The following is a 25,219-nucleotide window of genomic DNA, read 5'->3' on the forward strand; positions in this document are numbered from 1 at the left end:
CTTGAAGTGAGCAGTTTCTTTTAGATGAGCGTATGAGTGCGATCAGAAATGACTGACATCTCTAGTATATTGTTTTAAGAACATCATGATCTTGTTATGTGCTGTCAAGTCAATTCCGACTCATAGCGACCATATATGACAGAGTAGAACTGCCCCAATAGGGTTCCCTAGGCTGTAATCTTTACAGGAGCAGATCGACAGGTCTATTCTCCTGTGGAACAGTTAACTGAATTTGAACCACTGACCTTTTAGCTAGAGGCCAACCTTTTGGCTAGCAGCCGAGCGCTTAGCTATTTTAACAACCACAGCTCCCTATCATGCATGCTATTAGTCATTTATTATTACTAACATAGATACAGGGAGCTCTGGTAGCATAGTGCCTAAGGCACTTGGCTGCTAATCAAAAGGCTGGCGGTTCAAACCTACCAGCCACTCCTCGAAAGGAAGATGGGGCAATCTACTTTCGTAGTGATACTGCCTCGGAAACCCAAGGAAGGGTCACTATGAGTCGGGTCCTACTCAACGGCACGTAACAACAACAAACATAGATACGGTGTTACCTGGATGACGCAAAAGGTTAAACACTCAACTACTAGCCAAAAGGTTGGCGGTTCAAACTCACTCAGAAACACTTACAAAGACAGACCTTACAGTCGAAGCCCTGAAAACCCCATTGAGCAGTTCTGCTCTGCATGCATGAGTCAGAATTGACTTGAAAGCAACTAACAACAAGAAGATAGATGATATGGTATAATCTCCCACATCTCCCCTATACTTTGATTTGTATATCATCTAAAATACAGTAGACTGTCTATATACTATAAAACATTTGCTAGAAAGTACTTAAGTATCTATTAATTATACACCATTATAAATATTCAAGAAATGTCCCATTACTATTTGTACCTAGAACTTAAAAAGGTAACATGACTTTTATATAATAATTACCCTGAAGTGGAGGCAATAAAAAGTAACTACTCATTGGTGCATAGTGCATTGCTCTTCATGAACTACAAAGCAGAACCTTCGTGTTAAAATTATATATGTGCTTCTAAATGCTTTTTATTAGATTAGTCGCCATAATTTTGCATATTTGTATATTTATTGATTGATATTATAGATGTAATTAAAAATCAAATCCATTGCCATCGAGTCGGATCCGATTCATAGGGACCCCTCCTTGGGTTTCTGAGGCAGTATCACTACAGAAGTAGATTGCCCAACCTTCCTTCTGAGGAGTGGCTGGTGGATTTGAACTGCCAGGCTTCTTCTGGTTAGCAGTCAAATGCCTTAAGCACTGTGCCGCCAGAGCGCCTATAGATATAATGTAATTAGGAGCTCTTTAAATAACTGGAATACTTAGCAGACCTCAAAATAAGATATATCTATATGTAATGATAGAAAGTATTACTAAAATGTATTACTAGTGTTGGTTTTTTTTTAAAGCAGATTACAGAACAGTACAGTTTTATGATATGATCTCTTCTGTATTTTTAAAAAAGATACATTTTATATATTTGTATACTTATAGATGAATTCTAGAAGGTTGCAAAAGAAACTGCTAGAGTGGTTATTTTTGGGGAGGAGAATTTTTTCTTTTCATATCATTTTGTATGGCTTGAAATTTTTACCCTGAGAGTACATAACTTAAATAATAATAAACAAATGAAGTTAAAAATTCCAGATGTGTTGGACATGTAGCTAAGAGTTCTTAATATTTTTCTTTTACAGAAGTTTACTTGGATTATCAGCAGACATTGAAGGAACCTAGTAATATTGATGACACTGATTTAATAGCTTTAAAACTTACCTTGTTTTAGAAAACACTTGGTGGTATTTTTAATCTCTAAAGACTTTCTTAGGGAGAGATGATGATTCTATTGTGTTAATTTAATGAAGTAATTAAGTTAATATGGTAAATATTTAAACTCTACTGAAATGTTAATTTGAAATTAAAATTAAAATTGTATTTAAGAGTTTTCTAGCCACTTAATTTTGAAAATAAATAGGTGAGAAATGTTCTGTAGTAGTTAAATTTTTAAGTAAGATAAGGCTGGATTATGCTACATTTCATATTTTTCAGTGCTGTACTTTATATTACTTTTTCAGTACATTAAAACTTATGCAGTGAAACTGAATAATGGCAATGTTTTTATACCTTTTTATAGCCATTTCTTTTTCATAACCTCCCTCTATTTCCTGTTAGCTGAACTATAAGCACCTTTCTGTTAATTTATGAAAATTATTGTGGAGATAACACATTATCACTGATCTGTATGGCACTTTCAGCATGCTAAAAGCAAAGGTCCAAGCAACATAAAACACATCAAAATTCATTAATGTGGTATTGATTATTTTTTGGATAATTAATTTTATTGCAGACCCTTGAAAGAGATAATGAGCTGCAAAGGGAGAAGGTAAGAGAAAATGAAGAAAAGTTCCTTAATCTTCAAAATGAGCATGAGAAATCACTAGGAACTTGGAAAAAACATGTAAGTTTATTAAATAATAAACTATTAAAATATTTTAGGAAGTTGTGAACATTAAAATAACTAAAGTCTAAAAAACATTATAAAAATAATACAGGAATAAAGCCAGACACATTTTCTTCTTGCGTTCATATTTCCAAGAAGTAAATGCTTTTTAAAAGTTAAATTTAGTAAAATTTCTTGAATTTTTTTCATCCATGGAAGACCACATATGTACAGGTTTTTTTGTGTGTGTGCGTGTGTATAATTGAATTATATGTGACAAAGAAAAGTTAATTTACTTTTTTATAAAACCATTGTATAGTATTTTATTAAATGATTAAAATAAAGAAGTATATAGGTTGTTAGCTGATATATTCACTTTTCCTCAGCAGTTTTACTGAGATGTATTAAAGCCATTTTAGACTATGTATACAGTAGTCAATTTCTATGATATTAACATTTTATCATAAGAGTTTGTTATAAACTTAAAGATATATTATAAACATGGCTATTTCCTTAAACCACAGCTATCAGAATAAGGAAAACTATAAAGTGAAAAGACAATATAAACTTCAGTATACCAACTATACCCCCTAAAAAATAATTTGAGCTAAAAAAAAGTAAACATTTATTTGCTCTGATGAGGTCTCCTGGGGGAAAAAAAAAAAGGTTGATTTAAGAAAATAAGCATTCAATTTCATTGGTAAGACCACAATATATAAATTTGGATAAAATTAGTTTGTCCTAGAATTTTCAGATCATACCATTTCATTTCCATAATGTTTTAGTATAGTTGAAGAAGGAAAAGCTGCTTTGATTCTATAAGCGTTTTCTTGAATGGATGGTCAGATCTATTCTTTAATTGAGTTCTTATCTTTATGTAAGCTTTTCGCTATTGTTGAATGGCTACTGAGATGAGATCAAGACCGATAAAAAAAATGAAATAAAGATATTGACAAAATAAGTTGAAATCATATAAATTGCTCTTTTATATTTAGCCCTTCAAAAAATAAAGTGAGAGAAAATATTATACACATATACAGTAATGCTATTAAATGATATATTTAAAATTCAAGGAAATATAAAGGACAGTGTTATGTGTATCTATTTTGATTTGGGCTGGTTAGGTGCTCATTCTCAACTCTTCCCTATCCCATACTATTGTCATTTCATTGAAGAGGAAAAATCATGGAAGCACAAATATTTGCATTTTCAAGGGTGATGAATAGTTTGCTCTGACATAGCATAGGATGTGTAGAATGTGACATTGAAAAATTAATTGAGATCAGCTTCTGATGGGGTCCTCAATACAGCAGTTGAATTTTATTTTCTTAGTAATTGGAAGCCATTGAAAGGGTTGGTTTTTTGTGTTTGTTTTTTGAACATTTTATTGTGTTTACGTGGAAGTTTACAGAGCAAATTAGTGTCCCATTCAACAATTTAGACACATTTTGTTTTGTGACATTTGTTGCAATCTCTTAGTGTAACACCACATTTCCTTCTTCCTGGGTCCCACATTGCTACCTGTCCTTCTTTCCTGCCCCTTCTTGCCTTCAGAACTTTGTTTTTGGGCAAATGCTGACCTTTTGGTCCTGAGGAGTATGTTCTTCATGGGTACTGTTTGTTCTGTTTATAGGCCAGTGTATTGTTTGGCTGAAAGGTGATCCCTAGGAGTGCGTTCATTTCCAGATCTGAAGGGTGTCTAAGGGCCATAGTCTCAGGGGTTCCACCAGTCTCTGTCAGACCAGTAAATCTGGTTTTCTTTATAATTTTGAAATTTGTTCTATATTTTTCTCCCACTCTGTCCAAGACCTTCTATTGTGATCCTGATCAGAGCAGTCAGTAGTGGTAGCCAGGCACCATCTAGTCCTTCTTGTCTCAGGCTAGTGGAGGCTGTGGTTCCCGTGGACCATTAGTCTATTGAGAGTTTTTTAAGCAGAGAAGTGATATAGAACTAGGTTTAAGGGGGAAAATAAATAAATAAAATTCTAACAGCAGTATGAAAGATGGCTTTATAGAAAGAGACCAGTAAGAATAATATTGCAGTAATCTAGCCATGAGCCTCTGAAAGCATGAATCCAGGCAATAGTAGTGAGAACAGAGAAGAGAGATAGATGCAGGTGGCATTTTGGAAGTAGAATTGGTAGAGTTAGTGACATATAAAATATAATGGGTATTAAAAGGGAAAAAGAGTCAACTATGACTCTGAAGTTAGTAGAATGATAATGTCATTAACTGACATAAGGAATGTAAAAAGAGAAGCATATTTGGTGGGTGAAAATAATTAATTTAGGAACTGTTGAATTTATGGTGCCTGCAAGCTTGGGCAAGATGTGAGTCTAATATTAGGAGAGATGTTGGAGGAGGAGGTAGATTTAACATTTATTAGCATAATGATGAAATTTGAAGCTATAGGAGTAATAACATATGGAAGGAGTAGAAGACTTGAAGAGAAGAAGGCAAGCATGCAGAAGAATGCTAGCTTTTCTGAGTGGTTGTTGTTGTTGTTGTTGTTATGTGCCGTCAAGTCGGACCCGACTCATAGCGACCCCTCCTTGGGTTTCCGAGGCAGTATCGCTACGGAAGTAGATTGCCCCATCTTCCTTCCGAGGAGTGGCTGGTGAGTTTGAACCACCAGCCTTCTGGTTAGCAGTCAAGTGCCTTAGGTACTATGCTACCAGAGTAGTTAGTATATCTTTATTGGAGCAAGAGGGGAAATAAGAAAGGAAGGAGGATCATGAGAGAATAGTTTCAAGGAAGTTAAGGGAAAAGGCTGTTCCAAGAACAGAGCAGTCAACAGTCAAATGTTACAGAGCTGCTAAATAGTATTAAGACTTGAGAAAACTCTTTTGCCTGTTTGTGTACACTGAAGGCAAAAGTCGGGTTGTTAAGAAGTGATGAGTTTAGAATTTGAAAATAGCAAGTGTGGACTATTTTAAGAAGTGAGAGATGCAGAATAGTTGGATCAAGATGGAAAAAAATTAGAAATGGAGAAGAGCATATTTAGGCTGAGGGGAAGATGCTGGTGTAGAGGAAGCAACTAAGAATAAGCAGAAGAAATAATTGCTAGAGTTAGGACTTGGGGAGATAAGAGAGAAAGGGTGGGATAAAGAGAACACATGGAGGGTTTAGCCTTGGGAAAGAAGTAACTTGGGGAGATAGAGTAAAGAATGGATAAAAATAGATAACGATGAAAGAAAATTTGTGAGCTCAGGTCTGTTAACCTATTTAAGGAGTATTACACACATTTGTGGTAAGAGTTATAAAATTAAGAGAAACTTTTATAATCTTTCATGACAACAGAGTTTTTCCTCCTCAATGAAACACCTTCTCTCATATTTGAGGTCCCCATGAAAGAGTACTCCTTGGTTTATGAGATTTTATAGCCAGTGGGAGCCAGATTTATAGATGTGAAGAATTAGTTTGAAGTGTCTGTTCCTATTTACTGCTCGGTGCACTTCATCTAGTTGAGTTAAAAATCTGTATATCCAATTTGCAACAAGAAAATAAAACTTTCAGGAAACAATGAAGGAGTAACTTTTTATTGGATTTTTATTATTAAAATAATCTCATTTGTAGCAAGAGATAGTTTAATGTGATAATTAAGAGCACAACCCTTATATTTAGCTTTGGATTGGGTCCTGACTGACAATTTATATCCATGTGACCTTTGGACAAGTTGCTTGACATCTGTAGGCCTCAGATTTCTCACCTGCAAACTGGGAATAAAAATAGCTCATAGGGTTTTTATGAGTCTGAAATTATGTTTATTAGTACTCAGTATAATGCATAGTACATAGTAAGCATTCAATAAATGGTAGCTTTTCGTATTAATAATTAGTTACAGTTTTTCCTTCTTTACTTTTTACTACTATTTCACAAAACTTGTAAATCAAGTATTTATGTAAATCAAGTATTATGTAAACTTACATAAATCAAGTACAAAACATTTATAGTTAATTTTGGCTAAATTTTACATTAGGTTGAAGAACTTAGTGGAGAGATCAATGAGATTAAAAATGAATTGTCATCACTTAAAGAAACTCATATTAAGTTACAAGAACGTTATAACAAACTATGTGATGAGAAAAAGTTTGATGAAGACAAGAAGTTTCAGGTAAAATTCAAGTATGTTGGGGGTACAAAACTGTTGAAGAAATTAACATCATGACTGATGATTTTCTCCCTGCTTTATATTTCCAGTTTCTCAACTTTTAAAAAAATGAATGTAAGCAAGTGTTCTATAATACATTTTTAGTTAATTTTTATGTACAGTGTCATATAAGGATTAAAGCTTTTATTATGGATATGGATTTCCAGTTATTCCCAACACATAGGTTGAAATACTCTTCTTTTGCCCTTGAAGTACCTTGATATTTTCATTGAAAATCAATTGACCAAATATATGTGGGTCTATTTCTGAACTCTTTATGTTTCATTTTTTATATGTCCACCTTTAATTCAATAGTTCAGTCTTTATTAGCATAGTTTTGTAAGAAGTCTTTAAATGAAGGAGTATAAGTCCTTTGATTTTGTTCTTTTTCAAGACTGTCTATTTTAGGTTTGTTACATTTCCACACTAAGGTGACTTTTTGAATCAGTTTGTCTATTTCTTAAAAAAGTCTGTGAGATTTTGATTGGTATTGTATGTAATGTATAGATAGATTAATTTGGGAAGAATTGATATTTTAAAGATGTTAAGTCTTCCAATCTATGAATATGGTTTATCTTTCTATTTATATAAGTAATCTTTAATATCTCTCAGTAATCTTTTGTAAGTTTCATTGTACAAATCTTGCAAATATTTTAATTTACCCCTAAATACTTCATATTTTGGTCCCATTATGAACAGTACTTAATTTTTAGAAATTTTTTAATTGCTAGGATATAGAATTGAAATTATATACTTTTGAATTAACTTATTAGTTATAGAAGTTTTTTTTGTTGTTGAACCTTGGGTTTTCTATGTACATGATCATGTTGTCTATGAATTTAAGGCTGTTTTACTTGTTTTCTATTCTGTATCCATTTCATTTCTTTTTCTCAACTTATTATATTAGCTAAGACCTTCTAGTACAATGTTGAATGAAAGTTGTGAGAGTGGACATGCTTGTCTTATTTCTCATCTCAGATGAAGTGTATTTAGTCTTTTACTGTTTCATATTGTGTTAGCTGTCGGTTTTCATAATCTCTTTTATCAGGTTGAGGAAGTTCCCCACTATTCCTAGTTTGTTGAGTTTTATAATTGAATGGGTGTTAAATTTTGTCAAATGCTTTTTCTGCATCCATTTATATGATCATATGTTTTTCTATATTCTGTTAATATGGTGAATTGTATAAATTGATTTCCAAATGTTAAAATACCTTTGTACTCCTGGGATAAACCCCAGTTGGTCATGATGTATTACCTATTTTATATATGCTGGGCTTGATTTGCTAATTTGTTAAAAATTTTGTTAAAACTTTGGCTTATTAGTTATATCTCTTTGCTTTGTGTTTTTAATTGTTGCTTTAGAACAGGGGCCAATTTTTTTCTGTAAAGAAACAGAAACCAAAACATTTTAGGTTTTGCAGGCTTATATTCTCTGTAACAACTACTCAGCTCTGCATTTGCAGCATAAAAGCAGCTATAGATAATGTGTAAACAACAAGCATGGTTGGACACCAGTAAAATTGTATTTATAATAACAGTGCAGCTGACCATCATTTGCCAACCTTTGCTTTAGAGTTTATCACAGTATACTTTCAAATAATGTTATATTAAGTTCTCTGATAAGGTAAAAAGCTTAGAACAGTATATTCTCATTTTCTCCTTCCTGTCCTTTGTACTATTATTGTCATACATTTTAAAAATTAGATAAAATATCTTTTGTAATCACCCCATATTTACAATTTCTGACATTCTTCATTCCTTTGTGTAGATCTAGGCTTCCATCTGATAAAAAATTTCTTCACCCTCAAGAACTTTTTTAACATTTCTTCTAGTGCATGTCTGCTGATAATAAATTCTTTCAGCTTTTGTTTGTCTGGAAAATTATTTCTTCTTCATTTTTTTTCTTTCTTTTTTAGCTTTTTATTGTGATTTGGGTGAAAGTTTACAGAGCAAATTGGTTGGTTTTCCATTCAACAATCCATACATATTTAGTTTCAAAAACATTGATTGAAATCTCCAGAATGTAACAGCACTCTTCCCACTTCCTCCTGTATTTACCATTTCCACTCATCCTTTCCTATCCCTTCCCGTCTTGTGAGCTTTATCCCTGGGCAGATGCTTCCCTTTTGATCTCATATGGTTAGTTGATCAAGGAGTGCATGCTTCCCTGCTGTTATTGTTCACCTCATAGTTCTGGGTTTTTTAGCTGAAAGTGGAGCCACAAGAGTGAGTTCAGTTCCAGGCATGAAGGGTGACTAAGGGCCGAAGTCCCTATCAGACCACACTAAGCCTGGTCTTTTCTATGAGTTTGAGTTTTGTGTCACATTTTTCTGCCGCTCTATCCAGGACCTTCTGTTGTGATCCCTTTTTCCTTCACTTTTTAAGGATATTTCCACTGTATATAAAATTCTAGATTGATATTTTTTTTTTTCTGTCATTAATTTAAAGATGCCATTTCATTGTTATATTGGTTGCATAGCTTTTGGCAAGCAGGCTTTATAAGTGTCTTTTTATCTCTGGTTGCTTTTATGATTTTTCTTTTCTTACTGTTGTTCAGCAGTGTGATTATTGCATGCCTTAGTATGGTCTTCTTTGTACATATTCTGCTTGAGATTTGTTGATTTTCTTGGATCTGTGGCTTTAGTTGTGATCAAATTTGGAAAATTTTTAGCCATATTTCTTCAAAAATTTCCCCTCTTAATCTCTTTTTTGGGAGTTCTGGTAATGTATTGCCTAAGGCACTTGACTACTAACCAGAAGGCTGGAGGTTCAAACCCACCAGCCATTCCTCGGAAGGAAGGTTGGGCAATCTACTTCCACAGTGATACTGCCTCAGAAACCCAAGGAGGGGTCGCTATGAGTTGGGTCTGACTCGAGGGCACGTAACAATAACAACAACAACAACTCTCCTTTTAGGACTTCACTTACGTATCTGTTATACTGCTTGATGTTGTCCCAAGGCTACTGAGGCTCTCTGCTCATTTGTCTCAGTCTTTTGCTCTCTCTTTCTCTTTTTTCTTTAATTTAGATTTTTTTTTTTTTGTTATATACTGAAGTTAAAAGGAGCTCTGGTAATACAGTGGTTAAGGGATATGGCTGCTAACCAAAAAAAAGGTCAATGGTTTGAACCCACCAGCTGCTCAGTGGAAGAAAAATGGGGCAGTCTGCTTAAGTAAAGATTTACAGTCTTGAAAACCCAGTGGGGGTTGCTAAGAGTCAGAATTGTCTCGATGGCAGTGAGCTTGGTTTTTGATTATATTGAAGTTAATTTATCTTTCTTTCCAACATGTTTAATCTGTTATTAAGCCCATGCAGTGATTTTTTTAAAAACAAATTTCAGATAGTACATTTCACCTCTAGAATATCCATTTGATTCTTTTTTCCCCCCATTTGGTATCTTTCATTTCTCCCTTCATTATGTTCATGTTGTTATTTAAACCCTGAACATTTATAAAGCTATTTTAAAATCCTCTGCTAATTCCATCATCTCTGTCATTTCTGTGTTTGTTTCTATTGACCAATTTTTATCCTGTTTATAGGTGATATTTTCCTGCTTCTTTACCTGTCTAGTAATTTTTATTAGATTAAGACATGAATTTGCATTGCTTGATTGCTGGATTGTGCTATCTTCCTTTAGAGAGGGTTGAAGTTTGTTTTGACAGGCAGTTAAGTTACTTACAGATATACTTCATCGTTTTTGAGGCTTAGTTTTAAACTTAAAGATAAGTCTAGAATAGCCTTTACTCTGAGGATAATTCATACCTATTAGTAAACATGATCCTTCAGTAATATCTACTAGTGTTCCACTGTGGTAGTTGGAATTCTGACTTTACCCAGACTCATGGAAGCTCTGGAAATTGTTCATTTTACAGCTCCCTTGTAAGTCCTCATTGACTTTTACTCCACACATATCCAGTTTAATATTCAGAAATAGACTGAATATGCATTCTTCTGGAGTTTTTTTTCCAAATAAGTCCCTCAGCTTCACTACTTTGTACAGGACAGACCTCGCATAGTAGGAGATGTTTGCACTAGGTTGACAAGAATAAGTAAGAATTTTCCAGTTAAAGATAGTCTTTCAAGTACATTGAATAACAAGGGTGAAAAATAAGAAATGTGAAATATAGGATGTCTGGCATTGCAGTAGCAGGAGGTTAAAAAAGATAGGTAGGAGACTATAGAAGATATATATTTCATTCACGGAAGTTTTTGACTCTGCCATTTGAGGCTTTTAAGCAGAGAATTGAGTGATCAGATTTTCTTTTCAAAAGATCATTAAGATGTGTTTCTACAAGTGTATTTGTATGTTAAGAATTCCCAGGTATATAGAAGAGCTGACAAGGGACAAGGTTGTAGTCACTTCTTGGCCATAGCCAACTACTCAGAGGGAACTGTGGGCTCGGGACTATGGTTGCAGGGGACATCAAGCTCAATTGGTATAACATACTACACAAAACATTTTTCCATATCCTACTTTGGTGAGTGGCGACTGGGATCTTAAAACCTTGCAAGCAGCCATCTAGATGGAACAATGAGTCTCTTCCAGAGAATGAAGAAAACCAAAGATGCATGGAAACAATTAGTCCAAGGGACTGGTACACCATGTGATCCTCAGCCTATATGACTATGAGACCAGAAGAACTAGATGGTACCTAGCTACCACTGTCAACCACTTGGAGGGGGATCTATGCAGGAGATCCTGGCTAGAGTGAGAGAATAATGTGGAACAAAATTCAAAATCATAAAGAAAAAGGGAGACCAGGTTTATTGGTCTGATAGAACCTGGTGGAACCCCTGACACTATGGCCCTTAGCTGCCCTTCAGGTCTGGAATTGAACCCACTACTGTGGCTGCCAGCCAAACAAAAGACAAGCATGTGAGCAGAACATTTATATTAGGTAGATAACACTCCTTGAGGAGATCAGTCATGGGCTGTGTATGCACAGGGAGACAGCTGGGGGGGCAGGAACACATGGAGGGAAGGACACAGGGAAGAGGTGGCTATGGGGAGGCGATGCAAGGAGAGCTGTTGCATTGTGGGAGATTGCAGCCAATGTCATACATGTGAATTGCTGTATGGAAGATCAATTTGCTCTGTAAACTTTCACCCAAATCACAATTTAAAAAAAAAAAAAAGATCATTAAGATGATGATATGGGAGCTCTAGTAGCATAGTGCCTAAGACACTTGACTGCTAACCAGAAGGCTGGCGGTTCAAACCAGCCACTCCTCTGAAGAAGGTGAGGCAATCTACTTCCGTAGTGATACTGCCTTGGAAACCCAAAGAGGGGTCGCTATGAGTCAGGTGCAACTCAATGGCATATAACAACAACAACAACAACAATGGATAAACTGGAATAGAAGAAAGCTAAAAGCACAGACCCAGCTTGAAAAGTACTACAGAAGCCTAGGCAGGAGATAGCTATTAATATTAATACTCAAAGTAGTTTGAGTGTGATAAATGGTAACTACTGTACCATCAAATTGCTTATGAAAATGAATATAGACTTCTGTTCATAAATAAGGAGCTCTGGTAGCATAGTGCCGTAGTGATACTGCCTCAGAAACCCAAGGAGGGGTCGCTATGAGTCGGGTCCAACTCAATGGCAAACAACAACAACGACATTCATAAATAACTCTTTCAACACAGATTTTTTTTCCAAATTGAAAAATAGCCTTTTAAATCAGATTATAAATCACATATTTCATTTTAGGAAATTTAGACAATATATAAACTTTGAAAGGAAAAAGTGACGATCACCTGTAATCCTATCACTCAAAAATAGTTACCACTAAAGTTTTGGTATATACTCTTTCAGAGATTTTCTTACATGTGTTTGTATAGAAACACACACATAGTCATTTATTTACATGCACTTTTTAAAAACTAAAATAAGGTATACTTTCTGTGATGCTTCATAGCACCCTTTAAAAATTTGCTAAATAGTGGATATCTTTCTAAGTCAGTAAAAATATATGTGTATCACAATTTCCATTATTTAAATGAGATGTGCCATAATTAATTAGTTCACTCCTCTGTCGTTGAAAGGAAGGGGCCTTGGTAGTGCACTGCTAACTGAAAGGTTGGCAATTCGAACCTACCAGCTGCGCTATGGGAGAAAGATGTGGCAGTCTGCTTCCATAAAGATTTCCAGCCTAGGAAATCCTACGGGGCAGTTCTACTCTGTCCTATAGGGTCACTATGAGTTGGAATGGACTTGACGGCAGTAATTTTGTTTTTTTGGTTTATTGTTGAACATCTTTGTACAAATATCTTTGTGTACTTTGTAATTACTTCTTTAAGATAGATTTCCAGAAATGGTATTGCTGAGTCAGAGAGCTTGCAGACTTATGATTTTGACACATACTGTCTTTCAAAAAGATTATCTTCCAGAAAGTTGTAATAGTTCATACGCCTACCAACCCTATCTAAAAGTGCCTGTATATCTAAATTCTCTTCATACTTGGCTTTTATGAGTTTTAATTTGCATTTTTATTATGTTAAACATATTTTTGTGTTTATTTACCAATTATATTTCTTCTTTTATGAATTCTATTATTCTATTTGCAATTAAACATACTCAAGTCTCTCCCATTAAAAAAACAAACTACAAAAAATCTTTTTTGACTCCATGTTAATAATCTCTAAACAATCTTAAGTCTCTTCTGTTCTCTTGAGATTGTAGACCATTGAAAGTATAGTCTAAACTCATACTCTTCCTTACTTCCCACTCATCCTTCAACATAGAGCAACTTACCTTCACCCAACTATTCCTCTAAAACTTAGTTTCTCTAAGATCGCTGAACAAAATCACTTGGAGTGGATTGTAATAAGCATTCTTTTAAAAATGAAATAGAATAAAAACACATAGAAAGAATTACAATCTATTACAATAAGTTTAAGGATTGTTTAGTGTACTAACTGGTTTTAAAACATTTCTGATTGAGGATTTCAATCAAAGAAGTTCAGAAAACATCACTTTAATCCTTTCTTTATTCTGTAGCCAGGATGGTCTTCCTAATCATATTGTCTTATTCATTTCTTATTTAAAACCCTTCGGTGACTTCTCAGTGTCTTCTTGGTAAGAGTTGAAACTCCTTAGCATGCTGTATTAAGCCCTTAATGACCTAGACCCAGCTTACCTCAAGCCTCATTTCTTTCCTTTCTTCAAACATCTAAGATCGCTGAACTAAATTATTTGTAGTTCCATGAACAGGCTGTAATCTTGCTTACTTTAAGACACCTGTGTAGACCATTTGTTCTCCCTGGATTGCCTTCTTGCCTCTATCTGTTTCTAACTTCGTAGCATGTTTTGGGTATATTTTGCCATCACCTCTGAGAAGCTTTCCTTGATTCCCCAAAACAGGGACAGAACTTTTCCTGGATATTCCTATCTGCCTAGAATTTATCCCTCTAAGAATATGTACCAGTTTATTGTTATTATTATTATTATTATTTCTTTTCCGTTCTCCCCTACTGGACTGTAAGTTTTCTGAGGGCAGTGACTATTTATTTAAACATTATATTTCAAAGCTTAGCACATGTAATATGTGCTAAATATATTTTGGGGAAAAAAAAGGGTGTTGAATTGCTTTGCTATTTTAAAGATACATTAAAAAGAAAACAACACTCAAAAATAGTTGCCTGACAAAACTCCTTGTTTTTAATAAAAGGGTGGTTCTTTTATTGTATATAATAGATGGTATTATGTAAATAATGTAATATGCATATTTGAAAACATCTGTGGGTCCCAATTCTATTTAAATATGATAGACTATACAAAATAAAGTGATCTTGCTATAAGAAATACTGTATATTAAATTTATTTTTTAAATAGTTTGGCTTTTAAATAGAAATTCTTGAATGGTTGAGTTGAAACACAGCAAATATTTTTTCTCAGCAAATATTCTTCAAATGTTTTATGCTTTTTAGCTATGTTTATTTACATAAAGAAGTCTTTTCCATTTTATCTTAGAATGTTCCAGAAGTAAGTAATGAAAACAGTAAAATGTCAACTGAAAAATCAGAAAACACCATCATACAGATATATAATTCTGGACAAGAAATAAGGGAAGAAAATAGTATGAGCTTTTGTTCAGATACTGAATACGGAAAAAAGGAAGAAAAGAAAGAAGGTCCACCTTTAGAAGAAATCATAGAAGGTAATCTAAGATTAAATTGATATTTTCTAATTTGTATATTGAATTTTCTTCCCCCACAAAGTATCAACCATCAGCTAACACTTTTTTTGAACATCTGCTTTATACAAAGCACTGTGCGGGGCCCTCTTAAGAAATGAAGGGGAATATAAATTACAATCTCACCTTTGACAACCTTGTAGTGTAGTTGGGAGAAAAACTTAACTTTTCATTTGTATTGAAAAATACATTGAAAATTGAAAATTGTGCCTTAACAAAACAAGCATCCTTCAAACTTTTCTTTACAGTCAATATTTTCAGAGAAAAAATACATTTCTGCCTCCCTCTGTTGGCTTTTTGCATTCTTGTTTCTGCCTCCACCACTTTGCTAAGAACATTTTCTGGGTCACCAATAGCCTTCTGTTAACCAGATCTAGAGTGCTTTTCTTAGTTCAAATGACCCTTCTGTAATCATTGAAATAATTTACTAATTCTTCCATCTTGAAAATTAGTTGTTTACAGGTGGCACTAATTGTTTGAAGGTGTTCAAATGTAGGCTACACAACCACTTGGTGGAGATATTGTAGAGAAAATGATTGGAATGATTGGACTAACAAGCCCTTCAAGCCCTGAAATTTATGTTCAGATTATCTTGAAATCTGTGGTTAGGGTAAATATAAAATTAATGTCTTCTTTAAGTAAATATTCTATACACTTGTCTAAAAGTATTCCAGAATTTTTAAATACTTACAAAGTGAATAATAAAATGATGACTCTCAGTCTTGAAGAAGCCAGTTAGCAATTTTGAAATATGCATACTACTACATAGAGGGACCTGGATAGCAATAGAAATTGGAGTATAAACTGTTAGGGTAAATTATTTTTTATATAATCAGCTTTGCTTCTGTATAGAATTGTGCAGTATGCCCCAAAATAAGCAATAGACTAGAGAAATAAAACATATTTTGTAATCTCCTGAATTACTTCCTTAAAAAAATAATTTTTGCTGTTATGAAATAAAAAGTTAATATAGGTAGAATCAAATATTTAGTATGCTAAGTATATGCTTGTTATAATAAAAGGAACTCAATATTTAGGTAAAATTGGTGCCAGTACATTTGCGCAATTACTGCCTAATGAAATATTGAAGGCTAAATAAGTAAAAATTGACTTGATGGCCCACAATAATAATTACAATATATGTTTTTATAAAAATAGGGATACATATTTTATAAAGGCAGGCTTTAGTGTTTAATATATAGTTTTATTGTGTTCCCATCATGACAGATTTACAGCTTCTTGAAAAATGCTGCAAGAATGAAATTGACACTACCGTACTTCAGGACGAAAATCAAAATGAAATCTCCCAGAGCAAAACATTCTGCATGGATAAAGAATTAATTAGCCAAGGACAAACATTAAATAACTGTAGAAAATCAGTTACTACAGAAATGAAAGACAAAGTGTGCTTGGAAAAAGACAATGGATGTACAGAATTTAAATCACCAAACAGTCTTTTTTCAGTGGCCGATATATCAATAGAAACAAAAATGAGACACCTAGAAAGTATGGAAGGATTAGGTGGTCACCATCCAGATGTACATCTAGAGGTTGAAAACAACGTAACATCATTGGACAGTATTTTAAATGAGATGGCTCACAATACAAATCATAATGAAGATATTTCAGAAAACGAACTATTTGAACAGCAATTCAGATTGTTTCCAGGCAATCAAGAAAACTCTCCAGAGAGGGAAATTACAAATACTGACCAAACCAAAGCAGATCTGGATTCATACCTAGATGTAAAAGAAAATCCTGTTCAGTGTGAGAACTATAGTTTACAGGATTCAAGTAGCATTATATTAGATGATAAGCATTGTAAAACAAAACAAATACAATTGTTAAATAAAAAAAGTGAGTACAACATATTGCCACTTAAAGAAACTTCAGATTGTCAGCAAGTTTGTAATACTTCAGAAAAAGCTGAACTAAATATTCCCTGCAATACAGCAAGCAATTACCCCATTTCATCTGCTATTTTCAGTGATAACTTGAAACTTCTTGAAAACTCAGATAAAAATGTTCATGTTGTGCCTTTGTTGGTGAAACCCAACTCAAGCCCTGGGAAAAGAACTATATGGAAAAATCTGAATGATATACAAAGTGATCAGTGTAAGGACTGTTTGGAGTATCTAGGAAACAATAACGTGACTATTCTCCATCATCAGAATGGCTTTGAAAATACACATGCTTCGCAAGCTAAAGATATGAAAACTACTGTTCACAGGAAAACTTTCACAGAAATACAATTTTCCAATAAAGAGAGTCAGATTGATGAGAATCAAATAACTGAAGCCACAAAAAATGATTTCCTCCTTTTTGTGAATGTTAATGAAAGACTGCATCCGTTGTTAAATACTACAGAAAAAACAGAGTCATTAAATGACATTGTTTCAGAAAAAATTTACATTGAAGGACAGCTGGAAGAGTCATGTTCATTTCACATAAAGCCATCTGGAGATTTAGTAAACAAGAGTGGAAGGTCAGCCTTTGATCTTTCAACTTCAGATGAAAAAACTGAGAAAACTCCAGTACACTTGAATTTTTTAGACCCTGGTCCTTGGTCAAAAGTAAATCAAACTGAAAGTCAAACAGTGAGTACTTCAGCTTCTAGCTTTCTTTCCGTGCCAAAGGAAAGACCAGTAGGTCTGTATGAAAACAAAAAGATTGCTTCAATGACATTTAGTAAGAATATTTGTGTGGATGAAGTCAGGAAGGATGTTGGACCAGGTAAGAAAACAAGATTTGAAGCAAAATTATATTTTAATTATTAAAATTTGATTTTCTATGAGCTCTGGTGGCGTAGTGCCAAAGGCATTTGACTGCTAACCAGAAGGCTGGTGGTTCAAACCCACCACTCCTTGGAAGGAAGACCGGTCAATCTACTTCCTTAGAATACCACCTCAGAAATCCAAGGAGGGGTCATTATGAGTCAAATCGACTCAACGGTAGTGAATTTGGTTTATTTTTGGTAAAAGGCCTCCAAACATTTTGTTTAAAATGAAAACTTTCATAGTTTGTGATTTTTTGCTCAAATCTAAAATACCGTGTATACTGTGCTTTTATACATAGGAAAGGTTTTATTTAAAGAGAAATGGATTTTTCCCCCCACCAAATCTAGGCCAGTATTATCAACTTGTGCTGTGGTACAATTACACTTTGGAAATGAAAAATAATCTTTTCATCATCAAGGAATTGAAAATATGAAAAACAACAGGTCCATGTCCTTAATTTTACATTAGGAACACCTAACGAATTTCATTTGTTTTTTACTTTCTAGAACAAAGGCAGTGAAGTAGTTGATAAGGCTTCTGCCAGTGTGCATGTTTATTCCCTTTCTGTCTATACTTTTAATACCCTTCAAAAAAAACAAAAACCTCTTTCACTCAGAATCACATTTGAGTTTCTTTCCTATGGAGTCACCTTCTTCTCCTAATCCTCTTTTCTTAATTTTTCTATTTTTATCTGTTCTTTCACCAGCACCACCAACCCAACTCATTCTTTTCTGTTTGTTTTACAAGTAATACTGAAGTGTAACATTAATACATTAGATATCACTAATATTTGCCACTGTGTGAAACACTTTAAATTTAGTGCCTTAATATGGGCCTGTATTAATATGGTCAAAGGTTAAATACATGAGAAAAGAGAGGGCTATTCTCTTCTTAAAAACTACTACCACATGAAATGTTGTAATATCCAAGTTTTCTTTTAAACTACCCTAGGAAAAAAAAAAAAAAATAGGGGCAGAAGTAAATGAAACAAGCCGTATTGATGCTGGGTGATGGGTACATTGATATTTATACTTCATTTTTATGTATGTTTGAAATTTTTCATAATATTTAAAAATAGAACATGATACAGATCATGAATAGATGTTGTATAAATGTTAATTGAAGAAAACAATGAGTAATAGTTTAAGATGTATTAATCATGTATCATGAAGAAAATATCTGATTCCTTAGATAATAGGAAAAAAACAAATCCACTGCTATCAAGTTAATGCCAACCCCCATTGGGTTTCCAAGGTGGTAAATCTTTACACAAGTAGATTGCTCAATCTTGCTTCTGCAGAGTGGCTAGTGAGTTTGAACCACCAACCTTCTGGTTAATGAGTCAGATGCCTTAGGAACTGTGCTACGAGAGCTCCACTCCTTAGTTACTAACAAAGTTAAAGTTATTGAGATGGTCAAAGACCTTCTTAGGTTTTAAGGGAATATTGCCATTTAACAATATGTATTTGATCCATTAAAGGAATTTCCTTGTAATCAAGGAAAATTTTTTGTGGCCTTAAAGACACAGAAAAAGGAAATTGAAAATCTTTTAAAATATGTTTTAACTCATCCTGCTGCCATCCAGTTGATTCTGACCCATAGCGACCTTATAGGACAGAATAGAACTACCACATGAAATGTCATAATATCCAAGTTTTCTTTTAAAATACTCTAGGAAAAAGAGGGGGGGGGCAGAAGTAAATGAAACAAGCCATGTTGATGAGTATAGGGTTCCCAAGGCTGTAAATCTTTATAGAAGCAGACTGCCTCATCTTTACCCCTTCGAGTAGCAGGTAGGTTTGAACCATCGACCTTTTGGTTAGCAGCCGAATGCTTTAACCATTGCACCACCAGAGCTCCAAAAATAAGTACATGGACTAAAAAAAAAAAAAAGTATATCTTGTTTACTAGCACCAATGGAGAGGTAAATGTAGGGGAAAATAGAAAATACTAAAACACTGTAAAACTTTTCCCAAACTCCAATGTTCCTAATATAACAAAGTATATTACTTCATATTCCATTAATTTAGTTTGTTAGGTGCTGCTTTAGGGGTTAGTCTAATGTTTACCATTTTCTCACAGGTCCTTTCTTGTAAATTAAGTCTCAGTCATATAAAATGGAAGGGAAGATGTCTAAAATTCTGTAGAAATTTGACTTGTAAAATACTCTTATATATATCACAAATATCTTTTACTTTTTATAGTTGACATATTTCTTTAAATCATTTTTATATTTATTAAAAGCCCAGTAACCCCTTCTAGACAGCCCTTTGTAGGGCTTTTATTATAGCTAATTTCTTTAAATATATTTTAAAAATCCAACATTTAGTTGGTTCAGACTTTTGCCATTAATCTGAATTGGTGAGATGTTCATTATATAAATGTTTACATGTATGGGCAATGCTGTAACCAAAGGAATAAAGAATAACATTTTATGTGAGTTATTGTTTTAGAAGATAATTACATTTATACCATTTCATTCCTTTTAATGTGAAATTATAGTGAGATTTTAGAAAATAGCAATAATAAAACCTTCTGTTTGTTTTATGAAATGGAATGCTTAATATAAAGTGAAACCTAGGAAAACTAAAAAATATTCAGAGTAAAGTGAAAATATAAATTGTTACTTTTAAATACAAAAGGATAGGATCAGAGAGAAACAAGTTCAGTCACTACAATGAGTGCCTGTTGTTGTTGTTGTTAATGTACCGTAGAGTCGGACCTGACTCATAGCAACCCCTCCTTGGGTTTCTGAGGCAGTATCACTACAGAAGTAGATTGCCCCAATTTCCTTCTGAGGAGTGGCTGGTGTGTTTGAACCTCCAGCCTTCTGGTTAGCAGTCAAGTGTCTTTAGGCACTACGCTACCTAGAGAATAAAATTCAGTTGTTGCTATTTTCTTTTTGTCAATCAGATACTACCAGCATTAACAGAGTTGCTGACACTTTGAATAACTCCAGTATCCATCCAGATCCCAAGGGAGAGCCCAGTGAAGAGAGGAATGCAATTGCAAAGACTTTTTATGATTCTTCTTTTCCCTCAGAACACGTAAGTCAATTAAAAATATTGCCAAGAAGACCTCAGTGAGCTAATTCTACAGATATGTGTAGAACTGTATGCATCTGGATGTTTTAAGACCTAACTGATCTCCAAAATAATATCAAGAGGGCAACATGGCACCATTTTTCACAATTAACGTTGATGGAAAACAGCAGGAAAAAGTCACAGTGTATAAATCAAAGAGATACAATCCAGCCTGTTTGGGGAAGGAGAGTGTGAGGTAGAGTATTGTGTACTTCTATTTTTTGGTCACCCAAATTTAGGAATATGTGGTATTTGAACATTAACTTTTTTTTTTTTAAATCAAAGATGATGCTTTAAGTAATCTAATCAACCAAGTTGCATTGTTTTTAGTAGTGCTTAATTTATACTATTTTTGGAAATGGGTGTGACATTTATTTTAAATTATTTCATTTAGAACAAAGAACTTCATATTCATATTGTGATAGTAAGTTTGGATTTCTGTATTAAGCAAAGAATCTGTAGAAATTTTATGGTTCCCAGGATTCCATTTATCATATAAAGAACAGCTAACTACAGATGATAATTTGGTTAAATCTGTAAGTTTTATATTTCAGTGTGTAGAACTTCAGAGGAAAAAAAGTTGTACTGTCAAATTTTTGAAAATGACAACTATAGACTCAATACTAAAAGATGATCTAAAAAGGTTTAGGAAAGATTACCTACTTTTAAAAAAATTGCATTGGGATAGATTTTAAGATCACTGTGTATTTATAATTCTAGAGGTGTACATTGAACAACTTTGTCTTTAACATATAGAGTGAGAATTATAGTACTAACACATCTTTAACATCTAAGTAGTTTTTTTTAAACTTTGTATTGTGGTTTGGGTGAAAGTTTACAGAGCAAACTGATTTTCCATTCAACAATTCATACACATTTTGTTTCCTGACATTGATTGAAGTCCCCACAATGTAACAGCACTCTTCCCACTTCTTCCCTGATTATCATTCCATTCATCCTTCTTTCCTATCGCTCCATGCCTTCTAAGCTTTATTCCTGGGAAAATGCTGCCCTTTTGATCACATATGGTTGTTTTAGAAATACATATCCCCCTGGTTTTATTGTTTACCTGATAGGCCTATTGTTTTGCTGAAAATTGAGCCACAGAGGTGAGTTTGGTTCAGTCTTGAAGGATGTCTAAGGGCCATAGTCTTGGGGGTTCTACCAGTTTTTATCAGACCAGAAAGCCTGGTCTTTTTTATGGTTTTTGTTCCACATTTTTTCCCCACTCTATCAAGGGCCTTCTATTGTGATCCCTTTCAGAGTGATCAGCAGTGTTAGCTGAGCACCATCTCAAGAGTCGGGCACCATATAGTTCCTCTGGTCTCAGGGTCATGGAGGCTGGGGTTTGTGTGGTCCATTAGTTCTTGGGACTGATTGTTTCCTTGTATCTTTGATTTTCTTCACTCTTCTTTGCTCCAGTTGGGAAGAGAACAATAGTTGTGCCTTAGATGGCCACTCACAGCTTTTAAGATCCCAGTTGCTACTCGCTGGGATAAAAGTAGGATGCAGAACATTGTCTTTGTGGACTGTTATGCTGACTGACCTTAGTGTCCCGCAAGACTATGGTCCTGAGCTCCCTAGCCCAGTAACTCCTTCCCTCAAGGTATTTGGTTATGGTCAAGTAACAGCATTTAACAATGGATTACATTTTCCTTTTTAAATAGAAGAACACTAAGTGAGATTGTTTATACTCTTCCTCTGAGAGGGAGAGTTGAAATTAAAATAAAGATCTACCTTTTTCATTTTTTCAATGATTGAGCTCAGCAACAACTTGGTGTGTGCAAATTTGTGTCTTTACTAACAACAAAGAACAATAAAGCTGGCTTTGAGAAATTTAAGTTCTGACCTTGGGCAGTTGGGCAAGATATAGGATCAAAACAGAAAGAAACTTGAGATCATCAAGGCTAGGATCTGTGCTAACAGGTTGAATACTTAGTAGATACTTGTCCCATTGTCAAACAATGTAGGAATATGATGGAAATTTGACAACTACCTTGAAAACCCATTGTTTACAGTCAATATGGGGACATCCTTTGTGTCTAATTCCTAATGCTCCTCCTGAAATTAATCTTGTTTTTAAGAATTTACATATATCCCTTATAAACAGGAACCAGACAAGGATGTCCTCTATCACCACTTCTATTTAACACTGTATTGGAAGTCCTAGCCAGAACAATTAAGGCAAGAAAGAGAAATCAAAGGCATCCAAATTGGCAAAGAAGAAATAATGCTATCTCTATTTGCAGATGACATGATCCTGTACATAGAAAACCCAAGAGACTCAGAAAAGAAAAAAAAAAAAAAATTACTGTAACTAATAGAAAGGTTCAGCAAAGTGGCAGGATATAAGGTCAACATACAAAATCAGTTAGATTCCTCTTCATCAACAGAGACCTCTGAAAAAGAAGTAAGGAAAACAGTACCATTTATAATAGCTACCAAAAAGATAAAGTACTTAGGAATAAATTTTACCAGGGACACTAAAGATCTATACAAAGAAAACTACAAAACACTACTACAAGAAATTACAAGAGACCTACATAAATGGAAGACCATACCATGTTCATGGATAGGAAGACTGAATATTGTGAAAATGTCAGTACTACCCAAAGCAGTCTATACATTCAATGCAATCCTGATCCAGATTCCATTAACATTCTTCAAAGATATGGAAAAAACAATCACTAATTTTATATGGAAAGGAAAGAGACCTCGGATAAGCAAAGCACTACTGAAGAAGAAAAACAAAGTAGGAGGGCTTACATTCCCAGATCTCAAAACCCAACTGTACAGCCACAATAGTCAAAACAGTATGGTATTGGTATAATGATAGATAATGGAACAGAATTGAGAACCCAGAAATAGACCCATCCATCTATGGACAGCTAATTATGACTGAGGGCCAAAACCCATTAAATGAGGGAGAGATAGCCTCTTGAACAAACAGTGCTGGCAAAACTGGATATCCACTTGCAGAAAAATGAAACAAGACCCATATCTCACCCCACACACAAAAACGAACTCACATTGGATCAAACACTGAAATGTAAAACCCCAAACCATAAAGTTCATCAAAGATAAAATAGGGGCAAATCTAAGGGCCCTAATTTATGGCATAAGTAGACTATCAAGCATAACCCAAAATGCACAAGCAGCAGAAGAGAAACTAGATGACTGGGACCTTCTAAAAATTAAATTAATCAAAAGACTTCTCCAAAAAGGTAAAAAGAGAACCTACAGGATGGGAAAAAATATTTGGCTGTGACACATATGACAAAGGATTTATCTCTAAAATTTATAGAAAACACCTCAACACCAAAAAGACAATCCAATTCAAAAATGGGCAAAGGATATGAACAGACACTTCACCAAAAGTGATATACAGATGGCCAACAAACACATGAGGAAATGCTCATGATCATTAGCCTTTAGAAGATTTAGAAGGATACAAATCAAAGTGAGATAACATCTAACCCCAGCAATAATAGCAAAGTTCAACAAGACAGAAAATAAAAAATGCTGGCGAAGGTATGGAGAGATTGGAACTCTCATACACTGCTGGTGGGACTATAAAATGGTAACCACTGTGGAAAATGGTATGGTGTTTTCTTAAAAAGTTTAAAATAGAAATACCATTTGATGTAGCAATTCCATTACTAGGAATATATCCTAAAGAGGTGAGAGCAAAGACACCAATAGACATATGCACACCCATGTTCATCACAGCACAATTCACTACAGCAAAGAGATGGAAACAACCTAAGTGCCCATCAACAGATGATGGATAACCAAACTATGGTACATTCACACAATGAAATACTACGCAACATTATTAAAGAATAATGAAGAATCCACGAATCACCTCACAATGTGGATGAATTTGGAGGAATGCACTATGCTGAGTGAACTAAGTCAGTCACAGAAGGACAAATATCGTATGAGTCCATTATTGTAAAAAGCCAAGGAATGGTTTATTCAGGAAGGAAATTCACTTTGCTGGTTACCAGGGATGGGAAGAGGAGGAAAATTTTCTGACTAATTGGGGGTCACATGTTCATTTGGGTGAGGGGAGGGGCAGTATGGCAAGGGTGTGTGACCAGCAGTGACACTGGGGAAAGGGAGGCACAGAAACATGCACAAAAGATACAGACAATAGAGGCAAATATGATTACATGCACAATACTGCATTACCAGTGACAGCAAACACTAGGTTTTGGATAAATTCATAGACAGGGGAGAAGATCAGGTAGGGGTAGGTGAACAGGAATATACCCAAGACCAAGGATAGATCTGACTGAAGACAGTTTTACATATGTGCTTCTGCTACAAAATTTATCCACATACATTACAGAAGTAACAGATGACAAGGTTGGGATAGCTTCTCAGAGACAAGCAAACACCTTTAGGGAGAGAATCACCAGGCCTGTGGGCTCAATTGGCACAACATAGTACTTAAAAATCTTGTTCTACATCCTACTTTGAGAGCATAGTGCCTAAGGCACTTGACTGCTAACCAGAAGGCTGGCAGTTCAA

At 34.3% G+C, this 25,219-nt stretch overlaps 1 protein-coding gene across 1 annotated transcript in view; it reads left to right on the forward strand.

Moving 5' to 3' along the window:
* The window catches only part of CCDC73 (coiled-coil domain containing 73), a 163,931-nt gene that overhangs the window by 132,249 nt on the left and 6,463 nt on the right, over positions 1-25,219 (forward strand). Inside the window, exons 12-16 of the mRNA XM_007943283.1 lie at positions 2,382-2,492; positions 6,454-6,588; positions 14,601-14,787; positions 16,051-17,556; positions 20,514-20,647. Of these exons, the coding sequence (XP_007941474.1) occupies positions 2,382-2,492; positions 6,454-6,588; positions 14,601-14,787; positions 16,051-17,556; positions 20,514-20,647 (2,073 nt within the window). The remainder of the gene's footprint in view (positions 1-2,381; positions 2,493-6,453; positions 6,589-14,600; positions 14,788-16,050; positions 17,557-20,513; positions 20,648-25,219) is intronic.

The sequence above is a fragment of the Orycteropus afer genome, unplaced genomic scaffold (genome assembly GCF_000298275.1).
Source record: "Orycteropus afer afer isolate SDZICR_OR568_19922 unplaced genomic scaffold, OryAfe1.0 scaffold00103, whole genome shotgun sequence".
NCBI classification, from domain to species: domain Eukaryota; kingdom Metazoa; phylum Chordata; class Mammalia; order Tubulidentata; family Orycteropodidae; genus Orycteropus; species Orycteropus afer.